This window comes from Colletotrichum karsti, assembly GCF_011947395.1.
Source record: "Colletotrichum karsti strain CkLH20 chromosome Unknown Scaffold69, whole genome shotgun sequence".
NCBI classification, from domain to species: domain Eukaryota; kingdom Fungi; phylum Ascomycota; class Sordariomycetes; order Glomerellales; family Glomerellaceae; genus Colletotrichum; species Colletotrichum karsti.
The window spans coordinates 6,410-27,247 of NW_024065969.1; the positions used below are offsets into that span (position 1 = coordinate 6,410).

Below are 20,838 nucleotides of genomic sequence, written 5' to 3' on the forward strand. Positions count from 1 at the left end.
AGGGTTAGGACCGACGTTCCAAGGGCGGTCCATCTAACAGGACCAACGGTGAGATGTCGGTCCTAGGGGTAAAGGGACTATTCAGGACTTATATATAGGATAGACTTAAGTCCGCTTAAGTACAGACTTCTATAGCTCTTTAGCAATCAACTTGTGATTATTACTCATAATACTTTTAGCTATACCTAAGTGATGATTACTCTATAACTCTTATTGAGGCCTTAACTAATTATTAAGTCCTTTAAAGACCTATAATTATTTAACTAAAAACCTATAGAATAAATATTAACTATTACTATTGTTAATCCCTAACTTACTTCTAACACAAACCCACTATCAGTTAGCTGGCCGTAACAAGTACCCAACGGCGTAGACTACTTGCTGCCTGTCTAATTTAGTACTTTGTGCCACGGGCAGAAGCTCAATAGATTCCAAGGCCATGAAGGGTAACAGAAAAAAGGAACGATAATGTTTAGTGACAGTAGCACTTACGAGGCAGGAGGAGGATTAACTCGCCTTAAGTAGAGCTTTGGTGCTGTAGTCTTAATACTCACAACGATGCTGCTTACACCTGGCGGCACGCGATGAAAACCAGGCGCTCGGGTGTGCCAACTTCCATTGGGCGGTTTGGCTAAGGCTGGAGCCGGACAGGCCCGCCGACGCTGATGCTCCGCTATGTCACAGACCGACGGCCGGCTAATGCGGCGTTTACCGGGATGTCGAATTCAAGTTTTAAGGAAGCGAGATCTTATAATTGAAAAGGCGTTACGCGCCCGCTCATTAGGAAGGAAGGGAAAGAAAGTTGAAAAACAAGGAATTAGAAAAGCCGATGAGGTAATGGTGGTGGTGTGTGGCTTGAATTCAGGGGGCAAGGGTGTGTCACAATAAAAGGTAGGACGAAACGTCGCTAAACGGAGCTAGTAGAGGATTACGGTGACCGTCCGTTTCGGGCTGTATTAAGGTTATTCCGCCCAGACGCTTACTTTGGGACAGCCATCGTTCGTTGGTTATGGTAACATGCTTCAACCTCAAGACGATAGCTGCCCATAGGTAAGAGTAGTGAGGGCCGGATTAGTAGTTGGGTCGGTGACGACCAGCGAATACCTGGTGTTGTATGTTTTTTGATCTTTTTTGTCACTCTGATGCCTCCTTTTTTGAAGTCGTAGGTAATCATCGAAATATTCATGAGGGTCAACGGTTGGGGTTTGGGTTCGGTCTCACATCAGATGAAGAAACCTTGTGGCAAAGTCTAACTGGCCCTTCTCAACTTAGGCTACTAATGTTTTCTTCTTACTTAGACTGGTGATACCTACTGGAGTATGCTGCTCCAACGTCGATACAGAAGACTTCATACGTGTCTATGCGACTTCTGTCCTTTTCTTCCTGTCTTCGTGAGACAGATTGAGTTCGCGATGAATCATTTGATTCGGAACCAATGTCTATCCGGGTTCAGAGCGGCAGCGCCAGCTTGACAGATGCCCTTCGGATAGCACTCCGCGGCGGAAAGCATCGTAGAAACTGGAAATACTAGATTGAGGACCAGAACTGATTCACTGTCTGCATCTTGTAGCAAGATCGTTGGACCGTCCGCGTAAATATCCCACCTGGGCCGAGTCTCGGAGAAGCCATCCGTAATATCGTACGACTGCCAGCGTCTGCGCCGCAACTTACACCATCAGCCATGCTCTCCTGTGCAGTCAATTATCTCACACGATCTCGTTCTCATCTTCTCTTTCAGTGATAGACTTTGAGAAAAGATGTCTACAATGATCAAGAGCCATGACTTGCCCACAAGGCGCGTGCTGGCGTTGTCGACGACCGGCGGGTTCACTCATGCAGGTTAGTATACCACATCTTCCGCCAGGACATGATCTGACGGCATCTTCAGCTCCAGTCTTGGACATTTGCCGTGTTCTAGCCGATCGAGGTCACACCGTGGAGTTCGCAACACACAACGGCCAGGAGGTCTGGGTGAAGAACCCAAACTACACCTTCATCAACAAAGTCCACCTCCTCGGCCCCGGGCCAACGCCCGAGCAATACGCCGACCACTGGGAGCGCATGGTGCGACTACCCGTCGAAGAGGCCCTCAGCAGCAGCCTCATGTGGAAGTCCAAATACCTCTGGGACTCGTTCTGGCCGGCCGCGTACCGCCAGCTGAAGCAGCTCTGCCGCGACCCCGAGACGCGTCCGGACTTCATCGTCGCCGACTTCTTCGACGAGACCGTCGCCCGCGACATGAGCATCGAGTGCGGCGTGCCCATCGCCGTCGTCTGGCCGCAGATGCCGTACCTTCTCGCGCCCGCCTCTTACATCCCCGGCCAGCCCGGGTTCCAGATCGACCTGTGCCTGACCTCGGAGCGCGCGTCTCTCTGGTCGCGCCTACGGAATGAGATGGCTGTTGTATGGGCGGCGCCTCAGTTTCTGAGATGGACGCGCTGGTTCACGGAACTACGGCGTCGAGAGGGCGCTCGGTTTCCTGTCCTGCCCGGCGGCAACCGTCCGCATCATCTCGTGCTTGTGAACTCCTTCTTCGGCCTCGAGGCACCCAAGGATCTACCGCCGCTCGTGGCTCCGATTGGACCTGTTCTGTCAGAGGAGTACCCGGCGCTTGACGAGCTACATGCTCGATTTCTCGAGTCTCACGATCGCGTTGTCTACGTTGGCCTGGGTACCAACGTCGTGCTGCCGGAGCCCAGCCTGCACAAGCTGCTTCAAGGTCTGGTACTCGCTTTGGATGAGGGCCACATCGATGGTGTTATATGGGCGTTGAATCAGAAGACACGCAAAACGCTCGACTTGGAGTACCTCGTATCCCGCGCTGACGGAAAGGTCTTCACGTTGAGACAAGTGTTGGATGACGCAATGCCTGACTTCCTAACACCCGACTTCGCACCGCAACGCGCCATTCTGGATCACAGTCACACGAGACTGTATCTCACCCACGCCGGCGGTTCATCGGCCAACGAAGCCGCGTACCACGGTGTCCCCGTTCTGGTTTTGGGCTTCATGTTCGACCAGCTCGCAAACGGATTGCGTCTCGAGGAAGCCGGATGTGGTTTGCGACTCGACAAGACCACCTTCACGGCAAACGAGGTGTCTAGGAGCGTTTCCAGTCTCGTCAATAGTGGTAATGATGCCCTCATGCGCAACGTCGAGCGTATGAGGCGTGTTGCCACAGTGGCTTCTCGCAGGAAGGGCCTCGCCGCTGACTTGATTGAGGAAGTGATGTTTGATCATGAGCTGCGCAGCCCGGAGCGGCCTATGCATCTTCAGACTGCGGATATGCGTATGCCGTGGTGGAAGGTGCGTAACTTGGATCTTGGTCTCTTTGCATTCACTGCATTCGTCGGGCTGCCTGTTGTCACTATGTTCGGCATCCGGTCTCTGTTACGAGGTAGATTTCACTTGACACCTCTGTGGCAGGCTGTCCTCGCGCTCCGAGACGCGGGAAAAGGCCTCAGCAGCCATTTTTTAGCTTCTCGTCATTAGTTACATGGATCACCAAGTAATTAATCGCTCTGAAGAGAAAAGCCTTTTGAGACTGTTGAGCAGAGAGAACGTTTGTCGGTCACATTCACCCTCGGTCGAGAGAAATGAGGCCTATACAGCCAGATTATGCAAGCCGCAAACTCCTATGTTCATGCAAATGTCTTGCGAGTTTCAATTGAGAAAGGGCTATCCTTCAAGTAATGCAAGGAAGCAACGACTGAAAGTAAGATAATTACAATGACAACTAAAGTCCTCACGTATGCCGACAGCCCATATCCTTCCCAGAATGACGAATCCATCATCTCGAGCCACGAAACATCTGGGTTTCTCTTCCAATGTCGAATCAGGCGAAAACTTTAACCCTTGGTGACGTGGAGGGGGCCGTTGCCATCATCAACAGGGCAGCCGGGCCCATCAGACTCGAACTCAACGGCGCAGCTGCCGTCGATGCCGATGGCGATACCGATGAAGTCGGTGTTCTTCTTCTGCGTGCCGCTGCCGAGCTGGGTGCCGTCGGAGGTGCTGACGTCGCAGGACTCGGGGATGCCGCCGAAGTCGGACTCGCAGTGGAAGACGCGAGGGGTGTCCCAGCAGTCACCCTCGATGGTGAAGGTGCGGCCGCCGCCGGTGTTGTAGCAAGGGGAGTGGTCGTCGGGGTAGGCCTGGTCGTAGATGGCCTCGCCGTTGTCGTTGATGATGGCGAAGCCCTTGTAGCCGCCGCTCTGGGAACCGCCGCTGGGGCCGCTGATGGTGGAGAAGCTGCCGGAGGAGAAGACGACGCGGAGGTGCTCGGCGTAGGCGGTGGCGGAGATGCTCAAGAGCCCGAGGAAGAGGTTGCGGATGGAAGACATTGTGATGGTTACGTTTTTGAGTGTGGTATGACTGTGTTTGCTTGTAGTGAGGTTGGTTGAAGAGTGAAGAGTGTAGAGTTGTTGTGAGGAATACCCTTTTGTCTGTGGCTTGATGAAGGTCTTTATAGTTGTGTTGAGTCTTGACAACTTCGAAGGATGATGACCCCAGTCTTTCAGAAGTCCTTGAGACTCAGTGAGATGATATCACGATATCGAACTGTTTCTCAACTCAACTAGGTCACTGGCTCCTGTACGGAGTTGGCCTCCGCCGAAGGAAGGTTCTTTGTTGCCTAGTCCAACTCAGACATTGCTCAAATGAGTAAACCTGCCACCTCGGATGGGAAAACTGGAGCAAAGTCATCGACGATCTCAATGGAATAGCATACAATGGGGCAGAAAACGAGGGCGGGACAAACCCCATGGGATGAACTCGGCTCCATGGTCCACTGAAGGAACTATATACCCAGTTTATGGTCCACTGCCAGAATGCGATTGTACGGGAGAGCGATTTGATAATAGCATGATCGTGAAATATGTCTCCGAAGCCTGGTGGCAACATCGACTCCGTGCTCAGACAGCCTGGTGTTTGATTATTCCTTGGGGCTCTTTTGCATCTATCAAACTTACGGCTCGTGCCTCCCTTCAACTCACAGACCTAGGGTGGCAATGGAGTCAAATAACCTCAGATTTCTACATGATAGAGCCTATTAATCATCTGTAGCAGACGAATCCTTATGAAGAAGTACCAATGAAGTATAAAGAAGGACTCTGAATGAATTGCAACTACGAAGTTGAACCATAACTCAACGCCAACAACGATGGGGTAAGATGTGATACGGGTTCATTGACGGATCGAAGTCCCGAGCAAGACCCGAGGACGGATTGCGGCTCCAGCATTGCATTAGATCTTACGTCGAGCGATGAGAGCTGAAAAGTGCAAGTAAACTCGGCAGTTGATTGACAGGAACAAGCCTCAACTGCAACTCTACCTGGCCCACAGTCAGCCGCTAAGGCCAACCACAGAGTAGACAATGATGGTGCCTGCAGAACACCTGTGCGACCCGGTGGAGAGGTGATGCTTGCGTGTGTTTCCCTGTTTCTGAAAGATCGACAGTCCGGAACCCACCACGCATAGCCGCAGAATCCTCCGCGGCAGAGGGCGGCTAGGACCGTCCGCCGATCCGAATGTTCCGTCTCGTTTTCTTGGCCCGCTCGTGGACGGCGGAGGAATTTCAGTTGGTTTGCACATGGGCTTCACTGAGCTCATGTATTGGCCGACGGTGAAAGTCCCGTCATCCAGGCAGCCGTGATCAGGAACGACAACTGCGGCTTATTGCCGTCTCCCGGACGATCGCCGAATATACTGTACGTGCTTGTCGGGTGTTGTGGCGATGTCTACCGTGTGCGGTATTAGTGTAACTACTAACCTGGAACTAGGAAGCTGCCAGTTGATGGAGCATTACGTCTTACAAGGTCTCCGAGTACAACGATGTACTGTTGCTGGCTTATATCTGAACATTATTGATTCTTCTATGATACTTCTTATCTGAATTCTACATTCGCATCTCAATCACCCCTCTCAAATTAAACAGGAACATAATGAACCGTCACACCTGTCGGGCAGGTCCAGCAACCAGGCTCGTCCATCACGTTGTCCTTATAAGCCCGTCCTGCAACGGCCGAGTCACCAATGGCATCCCATACGTTCAAGCTATAGATACCACATAATCCGGAGGCCGGAACCCATGTCCAACTCTTGCAAGCTGCTCCCACGCTAAGACAGTAGGCGGCACAATCAGCTTGAGCATAGACGTTCGTGCTTTGTGTCGAGTTGCCAGGCTGATGGAAGCCCTTGACATTGCAGTTGGCGGCTGCAAGCGGCGCATCTGCGCGGACACAGGCTGCTGAAACTGCGGCGGCAGAGACGCTGGGCGATGCCGTGCTTTGCGTGGACGTAATGGACGGTGCCGTTGAGGATGGGCTTGTTGTACTGCCCGAAGACGCCGCCGACTGCGGTTGGGAAGATGTCGAAGATGAAGAGGGTGAAGAGACAATCGGTGCAGGAACGGGGCAGTTGTAGCAAAGCAGGGAGTTCCAGACGACGGCGCGGTAGTTTGATGAGGGCGTGAGGCTGCTCAACAGTGTTTTGACGGGCAGGCTGTAGAAATTGCAGTTCCACTCCGCGGTGCTGGTGCGATCGAGAGCGTATCCCTGGCAGCCCGTCAGTCCTGCGCAGATGCTGGCACAGCGCTGGTACACAGGGTCGAAGTTGAAGTCACCAGCAGCGTTGGGCGCAATGCCTGTCGCGACGGCAAGGAGGGCGGAAGTCGCGGTTGGATAGCCTGATTGAATGCAACCGTTGGTGTAGAACTGAGCGGCTGTTGGTGCGCCGCAGGGTGTGAGCAGTGGCGGAGCGGAAAAGGTCGTCACTGTACCTGACGGTGCGGAGGTTGTAGTGAAAGATGTCGCTGTTGCTGATGGTCCTGATGTTGCAGAGACGGTTGACGAAGCGCTGCTACTGGAGGGAGTGCTTGTGCTGGAAGTAGTGCTGCTGCCAGCGGCGGCGAGAACAGTCAAGCTGCCGCTAGAAGAAGAGGATACTGAGGGAGTTGTCGAGGAAGCAGCCGCGGAGGGATTCCCGCAGTCGTAGCATTTCTTATCCATCCACACGATCCAATTCTGGCCTTGGTTCGAGGGGGTCAACAACCTAGCACCTGCAGAGTAGAAATAACATGTCCATGGTGAGGAATCTGTGGGCCAGTAGCCTCGGTCAAGGGCCCAGCTGTAGCAGTTGAACATTGAAGCACACATCTGGGCACAAGCTTGGTACGCGGCTTCGAAGGGTTGGTTGGTATTTGCCTGAGCCGGCGGGGCGGGGACACCCGTGGCAACAGCGACAAGACCGGAAAGCTGGAGCGGAGCTCCCGAGATAGTACAACCGGCTGTGTACCAGTTGGCAGCTGTCGGATAAGGGCAGTTGGTCTCTGTGACCGTAGTCGGCACCGCGAGGGTCGGAATCCATGAGAATGGCGTGATGCCGGGCCGGGTAGACTTTGTGGAGCTAGGCGTCACGGAACCTGAAGATGTTGTAGACCCCGTTGTAGTGGCTGCCAAGATTGTTGGCGGAGTGATAGCTGGCACACTTGGAGGCGAAGAGGTGCTCGTCGAAGTGAAGGTCGTGACCGGAGTTAAAGTTGATATCGTTATCACGGTGGAGGAGGCGATGACGGTAGCTGTGCCTGAGCTCGAATTTGCTGCCGAAGCGGGCGCAACAGCAATGTTGGCAATGGTGATCGGAGTAGTAGTGGCAGGGCAGTACTGGACAATGACCAGATTCGTCAAACCCGAGCTCGTAGGCATGCTCGTGACTGTTGTGTAGCTTCCATCGGTAGTCCAGATCCTGTTTGAGTAAATGACTGTATTCCCAATTATCATCGTCAAGGTGCACTCCGACAGAACCGCGCGCTTTACCGCACGCTTCGCGGTGGGAGAGGCATCGGTTTTGTAGGTCAGCTGCACAACAACAGCATCGCTGGGCTGGACATCAGGAGCGGCCGTAGCGGCGACAGTGAATGTGGCGTTGCTGTTGGGCTGCGGTCTCATGGCACTTCGATCTGTCAGCGCTGCTCGAAAGGTCAGGATTCATGAGACTTACATGGCGGTGTTCCCATCAACGACCACAAGCTGGGCATTGTCTCCAACCGTGGCATTGGCCAACTGAGCGCTGACTGCGTGAGGCAGGGTGGCGTCATTTGGAGCAGAGCTAGCTGATGGCAGGGTCGAAGACGACATTGGGCCGTTGCTAGAGGAAGTAGGATCAACAGGTGCTGTCGATATCGTATCGGATGAAGGCGATGTGGCACTCAAAAGAGTAGGAACGGTATCAGATGACGCAGATGATGCGCCTGCGGTTGATGCCACTGATACCACATCGGATGAAGTCGACGTAGGGCTGGCAGAGGCGGGGACAGTGTTGGAAGACGTAGATGAAAGATCCGATGAGGTTGAAGTTGATGAGACAACTCCAAAATCCGAGCTCGAAGATGAAGCTACGACAGACGGAGCGGCAGACGGAGGAGTTGAAGACGTAGAAGATGCATCTACGGTCGATGTTGGCGAGATGACTCCAGAGTCCGAGCTTGAGAATGAAGCTGTGTCAGATGGAGTAGCAGACAAAGACGTCGGAGATGTAGACGATGCATCGACGGTTGATGTTGACGAGATGACTCCAGAATCCGAGCTTGGAGAGGTAGCTGAGGTAGATGGAGAAGTTGAAGGCGTAGGTGACGCATCTGTGGTTGATGTCGATGAAAAGGCTACAGAGTCCGAGCTTGAAGATGAAGCTGTGGTGGATGAAGAAGCCGAAGACGTGACTGGGCTGAAGCTGTAGAGGTCCAGTCGATCGGGACCTCCGCATCTCTCACTGGTATCGCCCATGCACTTCATGTTGCAGCCTGAAGCATCGGCGGAAGTAGAAGCCGGGTTCACAGCGTTGCCAGCCCAGCACTCGCGCGAGTACTCGACACCAAAGTTTTGGTAGCCCTTCGAGGTAGCCCAAGCTGCGCACTTCTCGATGGTCATATCATCAGAAGCGAAGGTATCGGGGAAGGTTCTGCCGTTCACACGCTCATCGGTCCAGCATCCGAGATGGACAAAGTCTCCCACTCGGTCGGCGGTCGTGGTGGCTGCGCTGGCTGAAGCTGAGCTCGTCACCGAGACCACGGAGGCAGCGTTCAGAGTGTACATGTTCAGGCGTCCGGGGCCACCGCAGAGACTGGTTGCTTCTCCTGCGCAAGCCATGTTGCAACTCGTCTGATCGGGCACACGTTGACTGAGCGTGTCGAGGGCGTCGCCACACCAACATTCCCTTGCTGCGAACTTGTTAGCGCATTTGCGACAAATATTGTGTGTAGTAAACTAACCAAACTCCAGGCCCATGTATGCACTACCGGCACAGAAGGTCGCACACATTTCTGGTGTCATGGCATCGTCGGCACGCCATCTTGACAAGGCGCGTTGTCCTTGCACGAGGTCACTGTAGCAGCCCGCGGAGACGTAGTTGCCAGCATTCGCCTTGGCAGAAGGGCCGGCAGGAACCACTGCGTTGTCGTTCTTGTAGAGGTTGAGTCTATCACCGGCTCCGCAAGTCTCGCCGCCGGCGGTGTTTCCAGGGCAGGGAAAGGAACACTCAGAATCGTCTGCTGCAATGGTAGCACCCGTAGCTAGTTGGTTTCCACACCTTGGTCATGTTAGTGGCGACCTCAAAGGTGACATCAAAGTAAGCATACCAGCACTCTCTTCCGTATTCCACACCGAAGTACACCTTGTTCGAGGTTGAGCAGATGCCGGCACACATCTCAAGGGTCATCTGGTCATCACCGGTGACGGCCTCAAGTGCTCGGCCATTCGGGGGCTCGACATAGCTTGACTTCGTTAGCTGAGACCTCTCAAGAGAACCCCAATGGGGGTAACGCACCATCCTTGGTAGGTATATCCACTGATTGCGGGCTTTGTAACAGCACGAGGTTGTCCGTTGAAAGGAATAGCCGTTACTGTTCGGGTCTCCAGTGCCACCAAGGCGGCAGCGAGGAGACCGCGCAAAGGGATGTGTTTACCCATGGTTGAAGCTTGAGTAAGTACAGAAACGAACGAGTTTGCGAAACCGCAATGGAATGAGTGAACGATCGAGAGAGGGGATGAAGAGGAGGCTCTCTGTTCCAATGCCATACTTGGGACATGACTTCTTAAGTATACAGATGACATCTAGGCTTGGTAAACATGTTCCGTGTAGAATCTTGGGCCCGAATTAGCTCTCTTGGTGTCTGAACATTGACGAAGACAACGCCTCCCCGGATACTTTTAGCGCGGCCCGGTCCTGTGGCACTCGGGCGCTTCACCGACCATTTGGGACAAATTCATCGAGAAGAGCAGAACCGAAGACCAAATTCTGGAACGAGGTCGAATTCGGATGCCATCCCGAGAGTCTAATCAAGTAGATTTGGTCAGGGGTAAACCGTTTTGTGGCTGCCCAGCCCGTCTCCGGTGATGGCTCCAGTGGCGGCCAATCGCCAGGGACAGGACTGAGAGCTAGAAGTCGCTTGCAAATTGCCGCGGAGACTCACGCAGCCATGCCGAAAAGGGAGACCGAAGAACGTTGCTAAGAAAAGACACAATGGCGCTGGAAGGTTGTTCAGGTTGAGTTCGTTGCATGCGACACAGCATGGCGTTGGAAGTGCAACGACTTTGCGAGATTCACATGTTGGAGAATGGTTCGCCATGAGTGAACCGTGAAGCCGTGATTGCAAGACCACGATCCCCAAGTTGGTTGCGCGTCTTCGATGTTGTCTATGAGGCACCTTGCTTTGACACCGCCGACGTCCAGTAGCCTGTTCAAGTTTGGCAGGCTTCACAGACGTGAGAGGGGCCAGCAGGAAGAATCGCGTGTCGACTGCGGCACAGGAGTCCTCACCGAAAGGCCGAGCCCAAGACAATTTCCAGTCTGCCACTTGTGACAAGTTGGTAGCGGGTGATTCCGTCAGGAAGACCATCCAGCTGGGTCGCGTCGCTGCTTCATCTCCAGGCTAAAGTAAGGTCGAGCGAGACCAGTGAGCGCGGACAGTGCCATTTCCACTATTAGCGTCAGCTAGCTTTCAGCTGGTCTTTGCGGTAGTGGTGTGTTCTCGCCGAGCAAGAGAAAACTAATATCCGTTCCGGAATCGCAGTTGAGCGTTTTTCACTAAGAGATGGAACGACAACCGTGATGTCCGAATCGTCCAAGTGGTGATGGAGAAAGATTGGGGAGCCGGGGGAGCGAAGAACTCACTGCTCAGTCGCTTAGTGCACGTGCCACGTCGCAACCAGAACCGAACCAATTCAACACCATCTTCATCTTCTTCACTGTCACCCTCTCTGTCATCATTCAACACCAATTCTTTATTCAAGACGTCAAAATCAGACTCAAATTCGGTTACAGGGATATTTCAAACTTATAAACAGTCTCAATCTAAACCAAACACAAATTATCTAATCTGATCCTTAAGATGTTTGGCACAGTCAATCCCGAAAAGTGCAAGGATTGCGTGGAGAGAGAGAGGCTCATCTCACACAACACCTTGACGAATAACCTCTGTGGAACTCATATCAATTTTGGGCAGAGATTTCAACGAAAATCCTTTAACCTTGTAAATCACAATGACTTCGGAGAAAAGAGTCAACCTTTACCCAAATTCCTTGCGTCTAAACCAGATTCACCATTAAACATCAGCCTGAACTCACTTAACTCATGCAGCACAATACGATCTACACATGTAACAACGGTCCAACATGCCAGACATGATTTTAGGTCCCAGGGGGGTGATACGTCGCTTTAACGATTACCTCGAAGAGAATCGAAACGACAACCCTATAGATTTTCTGACACAAAACATTTTCAACGTGGGATTCGTCTCTTTCATGGTACACCTGGTTTTTACGCAGAGTACAGTTCTCAGGGTTATCCAACTTCTCATACTGTCCGACTTCGCGCCATGGATACCCATGGCGAATATAGTTTGGATACACCTTTTCCTCGCTGAGTCTGTGTACACAACGTACCACGCAGCCCTACCGAAGCTATACGCTGTGATCGACGCATCCGTGTTGGACTTCTGGCCCGATTTCATCACGTTCCTCGTTATCGTTATCTGGGAAATCGGGTTCCGCTTTCGAGATGTCCAACAATATCAATACAATGCCAAGATATGGGTCTTCACGTCGATTGGGGTTGACTTCGCTCTCAGGTTTATCATCTCGAAGGACCGAAAAAGGGTAGTTGAAACGCATATCATGAGCCTGTGCCAGGTCGAGCAGTCTTCCTTCACCACAGTTCAAGTTTTCAGACACTTTCTGGCACTATACCTCGCTACCATCGCAGCACGTCGCCTGTTGAGTGCGCTGCAGCAGAAGCTATACGGACGAGGCCTGCTTGCGAGGCCTCATCGGCCCGCTGCATGGCTGCATAAGCTCAGCCAGCTGGTGACCGATTTGGCAATCATATTCGTGACTTTCCTTCGCTGGGAAATTCTGACAGCGGCTGTCGTCTGTCTTGAGTACCGTTCCGAGACTTTACGAGAAGCCCTGTTGGTCGTCATGTGGGCGATAAGAGGCTTGAAACAGATAAATTTCTTCAATACCTGGGACATGGCAGATTTTCTCCAGGTCGATGAATGAACAGGGCACATTTGAGACTACGCAGGCCTCTCGAGGCGCTGACTGCATTGCAACCTCCCGCAGAAGGAGGTTTCTGTCGTAAGTTGTAATGGACTGGATATATCAAGCTCGACTTAGCCCATACCAATCGCGTGTTTTACGCCTCTCCGGAAATTCTTTTCACGGCCAATTCAACCTCAAAACGGTGCCAAACACTCGGCGACAAACACCTACGTCACTCCGCGCCGGACCCGAAAATACGCCCCACATCGGCAAACACATCCCCTTCCGCCTCCGTCGTCGGCGACGGCCCCAAACTTCCCCCCGAATCTGACATCAATTCGCACCAAGACAAAAGCCACCAATTCTGCAGTAGAACAGGCACCAGCCGTACAAAGAAAGCCCGCCCGCAGGCAGCGACAGTCTACAAAAATGCCACCACCGCCGCCGCGTCTGCGTCTTTCGTCCCCTCTCATCCGCTCAATCACCCAAAACCTCACCCTCGCGCGTCTGCAACAGCAACACCGCGCCATCGCAACATCAAACATACTCCAGAAATCAAAGATGCCTCCTCCGCCTCCGAACCCGCCTCTATCATACGCCACATCCCCGCGCCTGAACCCGTATCTGATCCCTTACCATCCCCTCAATTCCTCTGGCACAGACCCGCGCGAGCTGGTCACGCACCGCCTGGCCGTCGGCGCCGCGGTGCTCAACCTCGCGTCCACCCCGCACAAAGTCCTCGTCCTGCAGCGGAGCGCGACGGAAAAGGCCCTCCCGCACCGATGGGAACTCCCCGGCGGCGCCGCGGAGGCGGTCGACGGGAACCTCGTCGCGTCGGCCACGCGCGAATTGTGGGAGGAGACGGGACTGCGCGCCAAGAGGGTGAGTGCTCTGGTGGGGAGTTATAAGTGGTCCGGGTTCGGGGCGAGCGATGACGCGCCGGTTGTCCCTGGGGACCAAGCTCTTGCGTTGCCGGGCGGCGGCGTCGGGATCGCGAGTGGGCCGTCGGATGCGGGTGTTAAAATGGGTGGTGAGGACGGGGATGGGAGGTCGCCTGCGGCTGCGAAGGGACGTGACGCGTGGAGGAAATTTACGTACCTCGTTGAGGTAGAGACGGATGGCGAGGGGGAGGCCGAAGTTAAGATTGATCCCGAGGAGCATGACGCTTTCGTCTGGGCTACAGAAGAGGAAGTGCGTGCGGATCAGACTGCGGAGGTGAGGTTTGAGTGGACTTCGGAGCATCAAAAGCAGGATATTCTGAGGGCGTTTTCAATGGCGAAGAAGTAGACTGGTGGATGAGCGAGGTTTTAATGGAGTATGCAGATGGATATCATGATTGCCTTCAAGACGTGGCTCTTTGCCCAAGCATCTAATATACGCTTTATGCATCACAAACCTCACTTCTTCTTGGATCCCCTTCCTCCGCGACCACCCTTACCCTGCTGCCCCTTGGCGCCTCCAGAGCCACTGCTACCACCAGCCATCATGACCCTGACCTTGCCCACGGGGACACAGTTGAAAGCCTCCTCGGCCTTGAGCGCCTTGATCAGCTCAACTTCTCTGGGCCACATCCTTTCCTTATCCTGAGCACGCTCGTCGAGCACTCCCTTCTTACCCGAGACCGCCTTCCAGGTCTCAAACACCTCTTTGACAGCCTTTCCCTTCTTTACAGCTCCAGGCTGGAGCTTCGCCTTGTACTTGAACTTGCCCATGGCATTCCAAGGCGCGCAGACAGGAATAGCCTCCAAGATCTCGTCGCCCGGCAGAGGAGTGCCGACCAGATTGTCGAGCAGAGTCATCTTGCCCATCTCCTCCGAGTCGAGCACTTCAATGCCCTCCTCGTTCATCAGACGGCGAACCTCTTCATGCTCCGCAATTTCCTTCTGCTGACGCTGGTGCTGCGCTCTTCGGCGTTCCTTCAGCGCTGCTAGCTCGGCCTCTCGTTGCGCCTTGCTCTGCGCCTCAGCCTCGGCTCTCTGCTTGCCTCGAGCGGCACCGTACAAAGACTCCGCAGCCGCTCTGTCCTCCTCGTCTTGGTCCTTGTATTTTGCGGCGATCTTCTTTGCTTTGCTTTTCTGACCTCGCTTGGCAGGACGCTGCTTGTCGGTTGCGGCTGTACTAGCAGCAGAACCGGGAACCGTAGCAGACTCTGCTGGGGTTGTAGTCCCCGTAGCGCCTTCGTCGGTTCCTTGCTCCTCTTCCTCTCCCTCTTCCTCTCCCTCTTCCTCTCCCTCTTCCTCTCCTTCCTCCTCAGAGGACTTGCTCGGTTGGTTGGAAGCAGCTTCAGCGGCCCTGTCCTCCTCAAGCATGAGCTTCTCCACTTCATCGGCTGGCGGCTCTAGGTCATCGGCGGGCGAGTCTTCTTGAGCAAGTTTCTCTTCCGAGTCATCTTGCCCTTGCTGTCCAAATCTCTGGAGAGGGTTGTCCCTAGGCTTCTCGTCTTCGTGCTCGTCGTCGGAACCGATGTCAGAAGCCTCATCATCGACCTTGTCTTGAGCATCCGCCCCGGCTGCGCTGTCTGATGCTGAGGCTTGAGTAGCAAAGCCGTCATACAGCCTATGCTTCACGTGCCTAGCCTTGCTTTCTTCACTGATCTTCCACATGATACCAATACCGAGGAGCAGTTGTGCGGGAGGGAGGAAGTTCTTCTGGCCGCGAACCATGAAGCTTCCCGTTGGTAGATACTCTCCGGTCGGGGCGGACTTGGAAACCTGGTCAGCCTTTACCCACCAAGCGCCCATACCAGCTTTGGAATCCCATGCGCTCGAGCTGCAGACGGCCAGCGTGCCAGCCTGCGCCAATGTCGAAGGTGGAATCGGCGCATCAGGGTCGCTGGGAGTATTCTTGATGATGACGGTGGCGGCACCATGAATGTCTGCGTGAACGTAAACGTCACCCTTGCGGAGGTAACGCTTGTATAGCATCTCGTTCTGCTGAGCGTCCTTGCCACCAAGCACGAGGTATCCGTCTGTTGAAATGAACCAGATGAACTTCTCAAACCAAATCTGCTTGCGGATGGGTGCCAGAACCGCCTTCTCCTGTTTCAGTCCCTTCTTGAGCTCAGCTTGAATCTTCTGCTCCGCGTTTTTAAGGGCGAGCTCGGACTGTAGAACAGTCTTCTCCTCCTTCTTGGCAGCGGTTCGCTTCTGCTCATAGTACTCTCTCGCGTTGGCAAATGGCGACAGCCCAATGTTGACCTCGACCTCCAGATGCTTTGCAGTCTTCTGCTTGTCGTTTGCGTTGTCATCCTCGCTATCTGATGCATCCGAATCGGTCTCGTAGTTGGAGTCTTCGTCCCCGATATCTTCCTCCTCACCGAGCAACAAAGTGATGGTGTTCTCTGCGAGGTTGAGGGGCAGCTTGATGATCTCGGCGACGGGGTTGTTGCGCTTCTGCTCTCGTTCGATAAGCTTGCTGATGTCGACCCAATCCATGCCTTGCTGTAGGAGACCGCTGACCGCGTCCATCGCTTCCTGGACACGCTCAACATTGGCCTCGATAGCCGTTGCTTTCTGCACATTAAGGGACTGCACTTCCTGCAGCCCTTCAATGCGCTTCGCTTGGTCGTTTCTGGCTGCCTCAAGCTTCCTCTTGGCCGTCTCCTCTCGTTCCGTAAGTCGCGACTCGAGCTTTTGGCCCTCCAGGGAAGAGAAGAACTCGTCCACAGTCTTGTTGAAGCCGTCGAATTCAAGGACTTTGATTGTTGGGTCGTTCGAGAACTTATTAGGCAGGAAAGGGTGGAAATCCTCGTAGAGCAAGTCCGATCGCTTCGTTTCTTCGGCATCCTGTGTCGCACCCTCCGGCTTGTTCCTGAACTTCGCAAAGATATAACCCTTGGCAGTGGCGGAGCTGGTCGCATCTTCGACTATGCCTCGTGCGTCGGTCAATGCTGCCAAAAGAGCGTCCAACAGAGCTTCGTCCTCGAGAATCTCAGCCGGCTTCTTGGTGCCATCAAACCCCGTCGTCTTGAAGGAATGATCGACCAAGATTGGCGGAAGCTCCGTGATTGTGGTCGCCAAGCTTCTTCTCAGCTCGTCTCCTGGCTTCGCCTTACTCTTCTTGCCCGCCGCAGCAGCCGTAGCGTTCTTCTCGGCTGATGTCTTCAGCGCATCTCGTACCCTCTCTTTCGTCAGGGGCGGAACGCCGCCAAAGTTTTGTCGGTTCTCGAGCGAGTACGTGAGTCCTACCCGTTGGGGCTCTTGGCCTTCGCCTTCGTTAACGTTTCGCAGAAGTGTAATGATCTTGAGGTCGGCGTCGGTCAAGATGACGTTTCCGCTCTGCACGATGTGATTTGTCAGCTATCTGTTGTCCTCAACTCGGTAGCCCAAAGCGGCCTTACAGCAAAGAATTCGAGAAACAGGCGGTATTGCCCGTCACTGAATTGAAACTCAAGGATTCTGTCCGTTCCGACTTGTGAGACCTTAGTCAAGCGTCTCGTCTTCAGAAACTTGCGCAACCGCGTGACGAAGGCTGAGGGTGCCGCGGCCGTCGTGCGGGTAAAGTCTGTGAGATGGCATCGAAAGCCCGAGTCTATTATCAGTTGCTTCTTATTGTCGGGCTTCGCGAACTTGAGTAACAGGATCTTTGAGGAGAGGTCGTAGACATTGGCGAGTCGCAACGAGGTGAGGTTCTCTTGGAGCTCGTGGGCGATGACCTTGACGTCGATCGAAGAAAAACGCTGCTTCATGATTGTAGCTTCGTGGCGTGGATCGTTATGCGCAGCGCAGTATGGGTGTTACGGATTCGCGCCTGGTGGTTCGCGGCAGCTTTCGGTGTAGATGTGTGCCGATGAGACGATCGAGGGGCAGGATCTGAGGTGATTGAATAATCGCGGGGCAAATGTGGCTGGAGACGGGCTTCGAGTGCGAGCGCCACAATGACGTCACGTGAAATCACCTATGGATCCCGCCCTTCATGATCTTCTTGCTTCAACAACATTCAGCTTTACTTCAATTGAATCACCTTATTTCAGGTTCATCTTGGAACATCAATCTTTACTTCTATAACTCCGCCTGCATAAGCTTCGCCTGGTGCTTGGCCTGATGACGCACACCGAGCTGTGCGCCACGACCAAAGCTCCATCGTGAGCCTTAGTCTGAGGGCTTGATAAGCTTGAATGGCAGAGCCGAGCAGGCTGACAGCTTGACAAAGAACCAGAGCCTGGCATCAGACGGTCTGCGGCAAGACGCCTCCTATTCGGGAGCTAATATGGAGGATGACTACGGCAACAGCCTAAGCTGTTGTTTGCCGCTTGTTTGTCATGCCCAGACCTTGATTCAACCTCGATCCATTGAAAAACTTCGAAGGGCTGCATCGAAACTTCAGACCTTGAGGTCAGAGATTCACGTCTGGGTATCACATCGAAACCAACCGTCTCGGAAATTTTCCCCCCCTCTAGACTACCTCGGGACAACACTTTTACGGGCCCAATGTCTGAGGTTGGACTTGTCATCGACACCCTCCGCCGCCGCCCGGCCGCCACCGAGGGCCCCGCGGGTGCCTTCGGGACGGAGGTCATCGGTTCCCGTCGACCTTGCGGCCGGTGGGCTTCCCTACTTGGGAACCATTCTACAGCCATCAAATTGGAGTTACCTGATGCAACGCCGGGTCAATATCGAGCTACGAGCAATGACAGGATGCCGTTCGGGCCATGCCCAATCGGCCATCTGTGGGTGTTTGCCCATGCGACGGGATCCATGCCATTTGCTCTTCCAGCTTGTACTCGGTAATCTCGACTCGGTGAAAGTGTAATCGTTGGACTGACAACGCAGATCAGAAGGAATTCAGAGGTTGGGAAGAGCTTTCATGTGATCCAATAGCAGCCAAACATGCTTCGAATTTCCATCGCAACTGAATGAAGATACGCGGTGAAGATCGTCCATTCGTACTGCCGAAGAGGTGGCTTCCCCAAACGGCTAGAGCGGGGACCGGGGCATTTCCCGTCGTCGGGGCAACCAGATGAGCCAGGGGCATGTCAAGGGACCACCCGTGCGTCCCGAAAAGTTCGTCTGGTCTGGTTCAATGGCCAGGAAGATGGCTGGAAAGCATTGAAAAAAAGTTTCCCGGGTCAATTGGGTCGATGGCAGGGCCAGGGAAATCGACAGATTATCAACAAGTCCAACCTCCCCAGATCAGCACGACAGGCCATCGGCGGAGAAGAGTCTCCAGGTCCAGGACTTTGAAATCGATTCAGGGGAAATGGGGAAGCCGGCGGTCGAGCTCCATGCATGGGGTGGTGAGACCCCCACTCGGGCGCTGCGGGCGGGATCCGTACGGTAACTCCAGGTCTTGGGTTGCGTTTCTGACTCTCGCGGTCCGGCTTATGTTCGCTATTGAGAGAGAGAAAGAGCCTGAGGCCACGTCTCGTCGCAAAAAGCAAGTTGCTAGCCAGCCTCGTTTTGCATGTGCGACCGTCAACTTGCATAAGTTGTGCATTGGTTGCAGACTGACAGTCCAATGGAGGGATTCCACGAGTCTATCGGCCCAGAAAGCAGTGCCCGTATTGGTAGGCAAAGACGTGCCGATGCTGATTTTCAGCAGGGCTTCATCAGCATCAAGCAGCCGCCGGCGTAAAAAAGAGAGGGTCGGGGGGCGGGCGAAGAGCTGATGTGGGTGGGTGGTTGGGAAAGCTCTAGAAGCTAGCCAATTGAGTTTCTGGCTTGCCGCAAGTCAGGCTATTCGAGCCATGCAGACAGTCGATAGCGGGCAATTTGGGCCGTGGTTGAAACGATGATCTTCGCACCCAGCCACCCCGTCTGTTTTGTTTGCTGAAGCGAGTGCATCCGTAGGGATATCGACGACGGCGACGACGACGACGACAACACACTGCTGACTGCTGGAAATGTGACAGACAGTGATCGACTCATTCAGGAAGGACCTGCAGCGTTGAACGTTGCAACTGGAGCCATTTGAACCGAGGCGTCTCTGTCTTATCCGTAGTGTAGCGTCTGTCGTGTCCCCATGTCTCTCGTCTGGCCTCATGGCCGAGCACAGTGACACGGCCGTTTATTGGCGGAAGCTAGGCTTGTGGCACCCATCACCGCATGCAACTGGGCTAGGTGATCAAGGACCGCGAGACTGGAAATTTGCAGGTCCTGAACTGCTGGGCGATTCTCGCCGTGGGAATCCGGGGGACCCCTATTTTTGGTGAGAGTCCCAGTTCGTCCCCTTCTGTATTCGTAAGGATGTCGCTCGATTTCGTGTCAAGGCCAGCCCGGGATGGGGAGGTTGGGATAATTCTGTCGCCGGTGAACGGGAAAGCTTGCAATCTTTGGTGGAGGGAAAGACCCAGAAACAGCCGAGGACCACGGTCAGCCGGTCAGGTGGGTGCCGGTGGAAGCAGTTCGCCAACGGCCAGGCCAGGGCAATCAATGCTGGACGATCCACTGTCAGAGCTTGCGCAAGAAGAGGCTGGGAGCAGCGAGTGATCCTGATCCTGATCCTGATCCTGATTCTGATCCGAATGGTGGCCCTGGGTGCCTGGCCCTGTTGAATCGTTCAATCTTGACAAACCGGAGTCTGGACGTGGATGGCTACGACCCAGCTGCGGCATTGTGGAGGAGGAGGAGCCTGGAGCAACAGAAGTTGTCGGAGCTCCAGCCTCCAGCAGCAGCCCAACGCCTCCCCATCAAGTTGACGGCAGCATCGTGCATGCAGACGGATGCAAAGCTGGCTCGGAAGGTTGACGATTGCATGAGGATGCTCCAGTGGGCCAATTGGCATCGTACGGCGATTGTTGGGCCTTCAATTGCTTTAGGCGCTGCGCAGAGGCAAGCTGTTGGTACCTAGGTAAGTAAGAATGAGATGTGAGGCCCTGGCCGACGACTCAGAAACGAGCACAAACAAGGTGAGACGAGAGGTGTTCCTTGGTAAAGGTACGTACCGAGAGGTTGAAGGTCACATCGAGATTGGGGATGGAGCTGGCAAGTTCGTACCTGCCTTCCTTGTCTGTTCAACTGAACTGATGCCTTGAATGCCTCCCAGGTTGAGTGATCGCAACCTGAGGCTCCATTAGCGGCCAGGTGTGGGGCGCCAAAGCTTCGAGCTGCAGAGCTCCACCCCGGTCGGCCCCGCTTTCTCGGTGCAGTGTGCCGGGCTAATCCCGTTTCGGCGGGAATAAACAATAGAATATCCACCAGCTGCAAGTAACGGGAGCCAATGTAAACAATTCCCACAACACATGCACCCTCAAGCCCGGCTTTTCTGCCACTCAAACCAAGGCCAAACTGCGACGGGAAAGGCTGGGCCATCTGTTCTCATCTCGCTCCCGTGGGTTTGACATTGGCGGCGCACACCATATCGCCCA

The 20,838-nt window shown here is 54.1% G+C and overlaps 6 protein-coding genes across 6 annotated transcripts; 2 read left to right on the forward strand and 4 right to left on the reverse strand.

Moving 5' to 3' along the window:
* Nucleotides 1-1,766: 1,766 nt before the first annotated feature.
* On the forward strand, nucleotides 1,767-3,478 carry CkaCkLH20_12988 (cytochrome P450; the record flags this gene model as incomplete). The annotated part of the gene is made up of 3 exons (XM_038895699.1): nucleotides 1,767-1,839; nucleotides 1,889-3,383; nucleotides 3,427-3,478. The coding sequence occupies 3 exons, from the start codon at nucleotides 1,767-1,769 to the stop codon at nucleotides 3,476-3,478; spliced, it is 1,620 nt and encodes a 539-aa protein (XP_038738964.1).
* A 370-nt stretch (nucleotides 3,479-3,848) lies between these two features.
* CkaCkLH20_12989 (uncharacterized protein) lies at nucleotides 3,849-4,343 on the reverse strand (the record flags this gene model as incomplete). The annotated part of the gene is made up of 1 exon (XM_038895700.1): nucleotides 3,849-4,343. One exon carries the CDS (start codon nucleotides 4,341-4,343, stop codon nucleotides 3,849-3,851), a length of 495 nt encoding a protein of 164 aa, XP_038738965.1.
* Nucleotides 4,344-5,927: 1,584 nt separating this feature from the next.
* Nucleotides 5,928-8,135, reverse strand: CkaCkLH20_12990 (uncharacterized protein; the record flags this gene model as incomplete). The annotated part of the gene is made up of 2 exons (XM_038895701.1): nucleotides 5,928-7,950; nucleotides 7,999-8,135. 2 exons carry the CDS (start codon nucleotides 8,133-8,135, stop codon nucleotides 5,928-5,930), a joined length of 2,160 nt encoding a protein of 719 aa, XP_038738966.1.
* A 91-nt stretch (nucleotides 8,136-8,226) lies between these two features.
* CkaCkLH20_12991 (WSC domain-containing protein) lies at nucleotides 8,227-9,962 on the reverse strand (the record flags this gene model as incomplete). Its single annotated transcript, XM_038895702.1, has 6 exons — nucleotides 8,227-8,481; nucleotides 8,563-8,659; nucleotides 8,713-9,214; nucleotides 9,266-9,582; nucleotides 9,632-9,766; nucleotides 9,820-9,962. 6 exons carry the CDS (start codon nucleotides 9,960-9,962, stop codon nucleotides 8,227-8,229), a joined length of 1,449 nt encoding a protein of 482 aa, XP_038738967.1.
* Nucleotides 9,963-12,962: 3,000 nt separating this feature from the next.
* On the forward strand, nucleotides 12,963-13,820 carry CkaCkLH20_12992 (nudix domain protein; the record flags this gene model as incomplete). Its single annotated transcript, XM_038895703.1, has 1 exon — nucleotides 12,963-13,820. One exon carries the CDS (start codon nucleotides 12,963-12,965, stop codon nucleotides 13,818-13,820), a length of 858 nt encoding a protein of 285 aa, XP_038738968.1.
* Nucleotides 13,821-13,930: 110 nt separating this feature from the next.
* On the reverse strand, nucleotides 13,931-17,220 carry CkaCkLH20_12993 (uncharacterized protein; the record flags this gene model as incomplete). The annotated part of the gene is made up of 2 exons (XM_038895704.1): nucleotides 13,931-16,810; nucleotides 16,873-17,220. The coding sequence occupies 2 exons, from the start codon at nucleotides 17,218-17,220 to the stop codon at nucleotides 13,931-13,933; spliced, it is 3,228 nt and encodes a 1,075-aa protein (XP_038738969.1).
* Nucleotides 17,221-20,838: the final 3,618 nt, after the last annotated feature.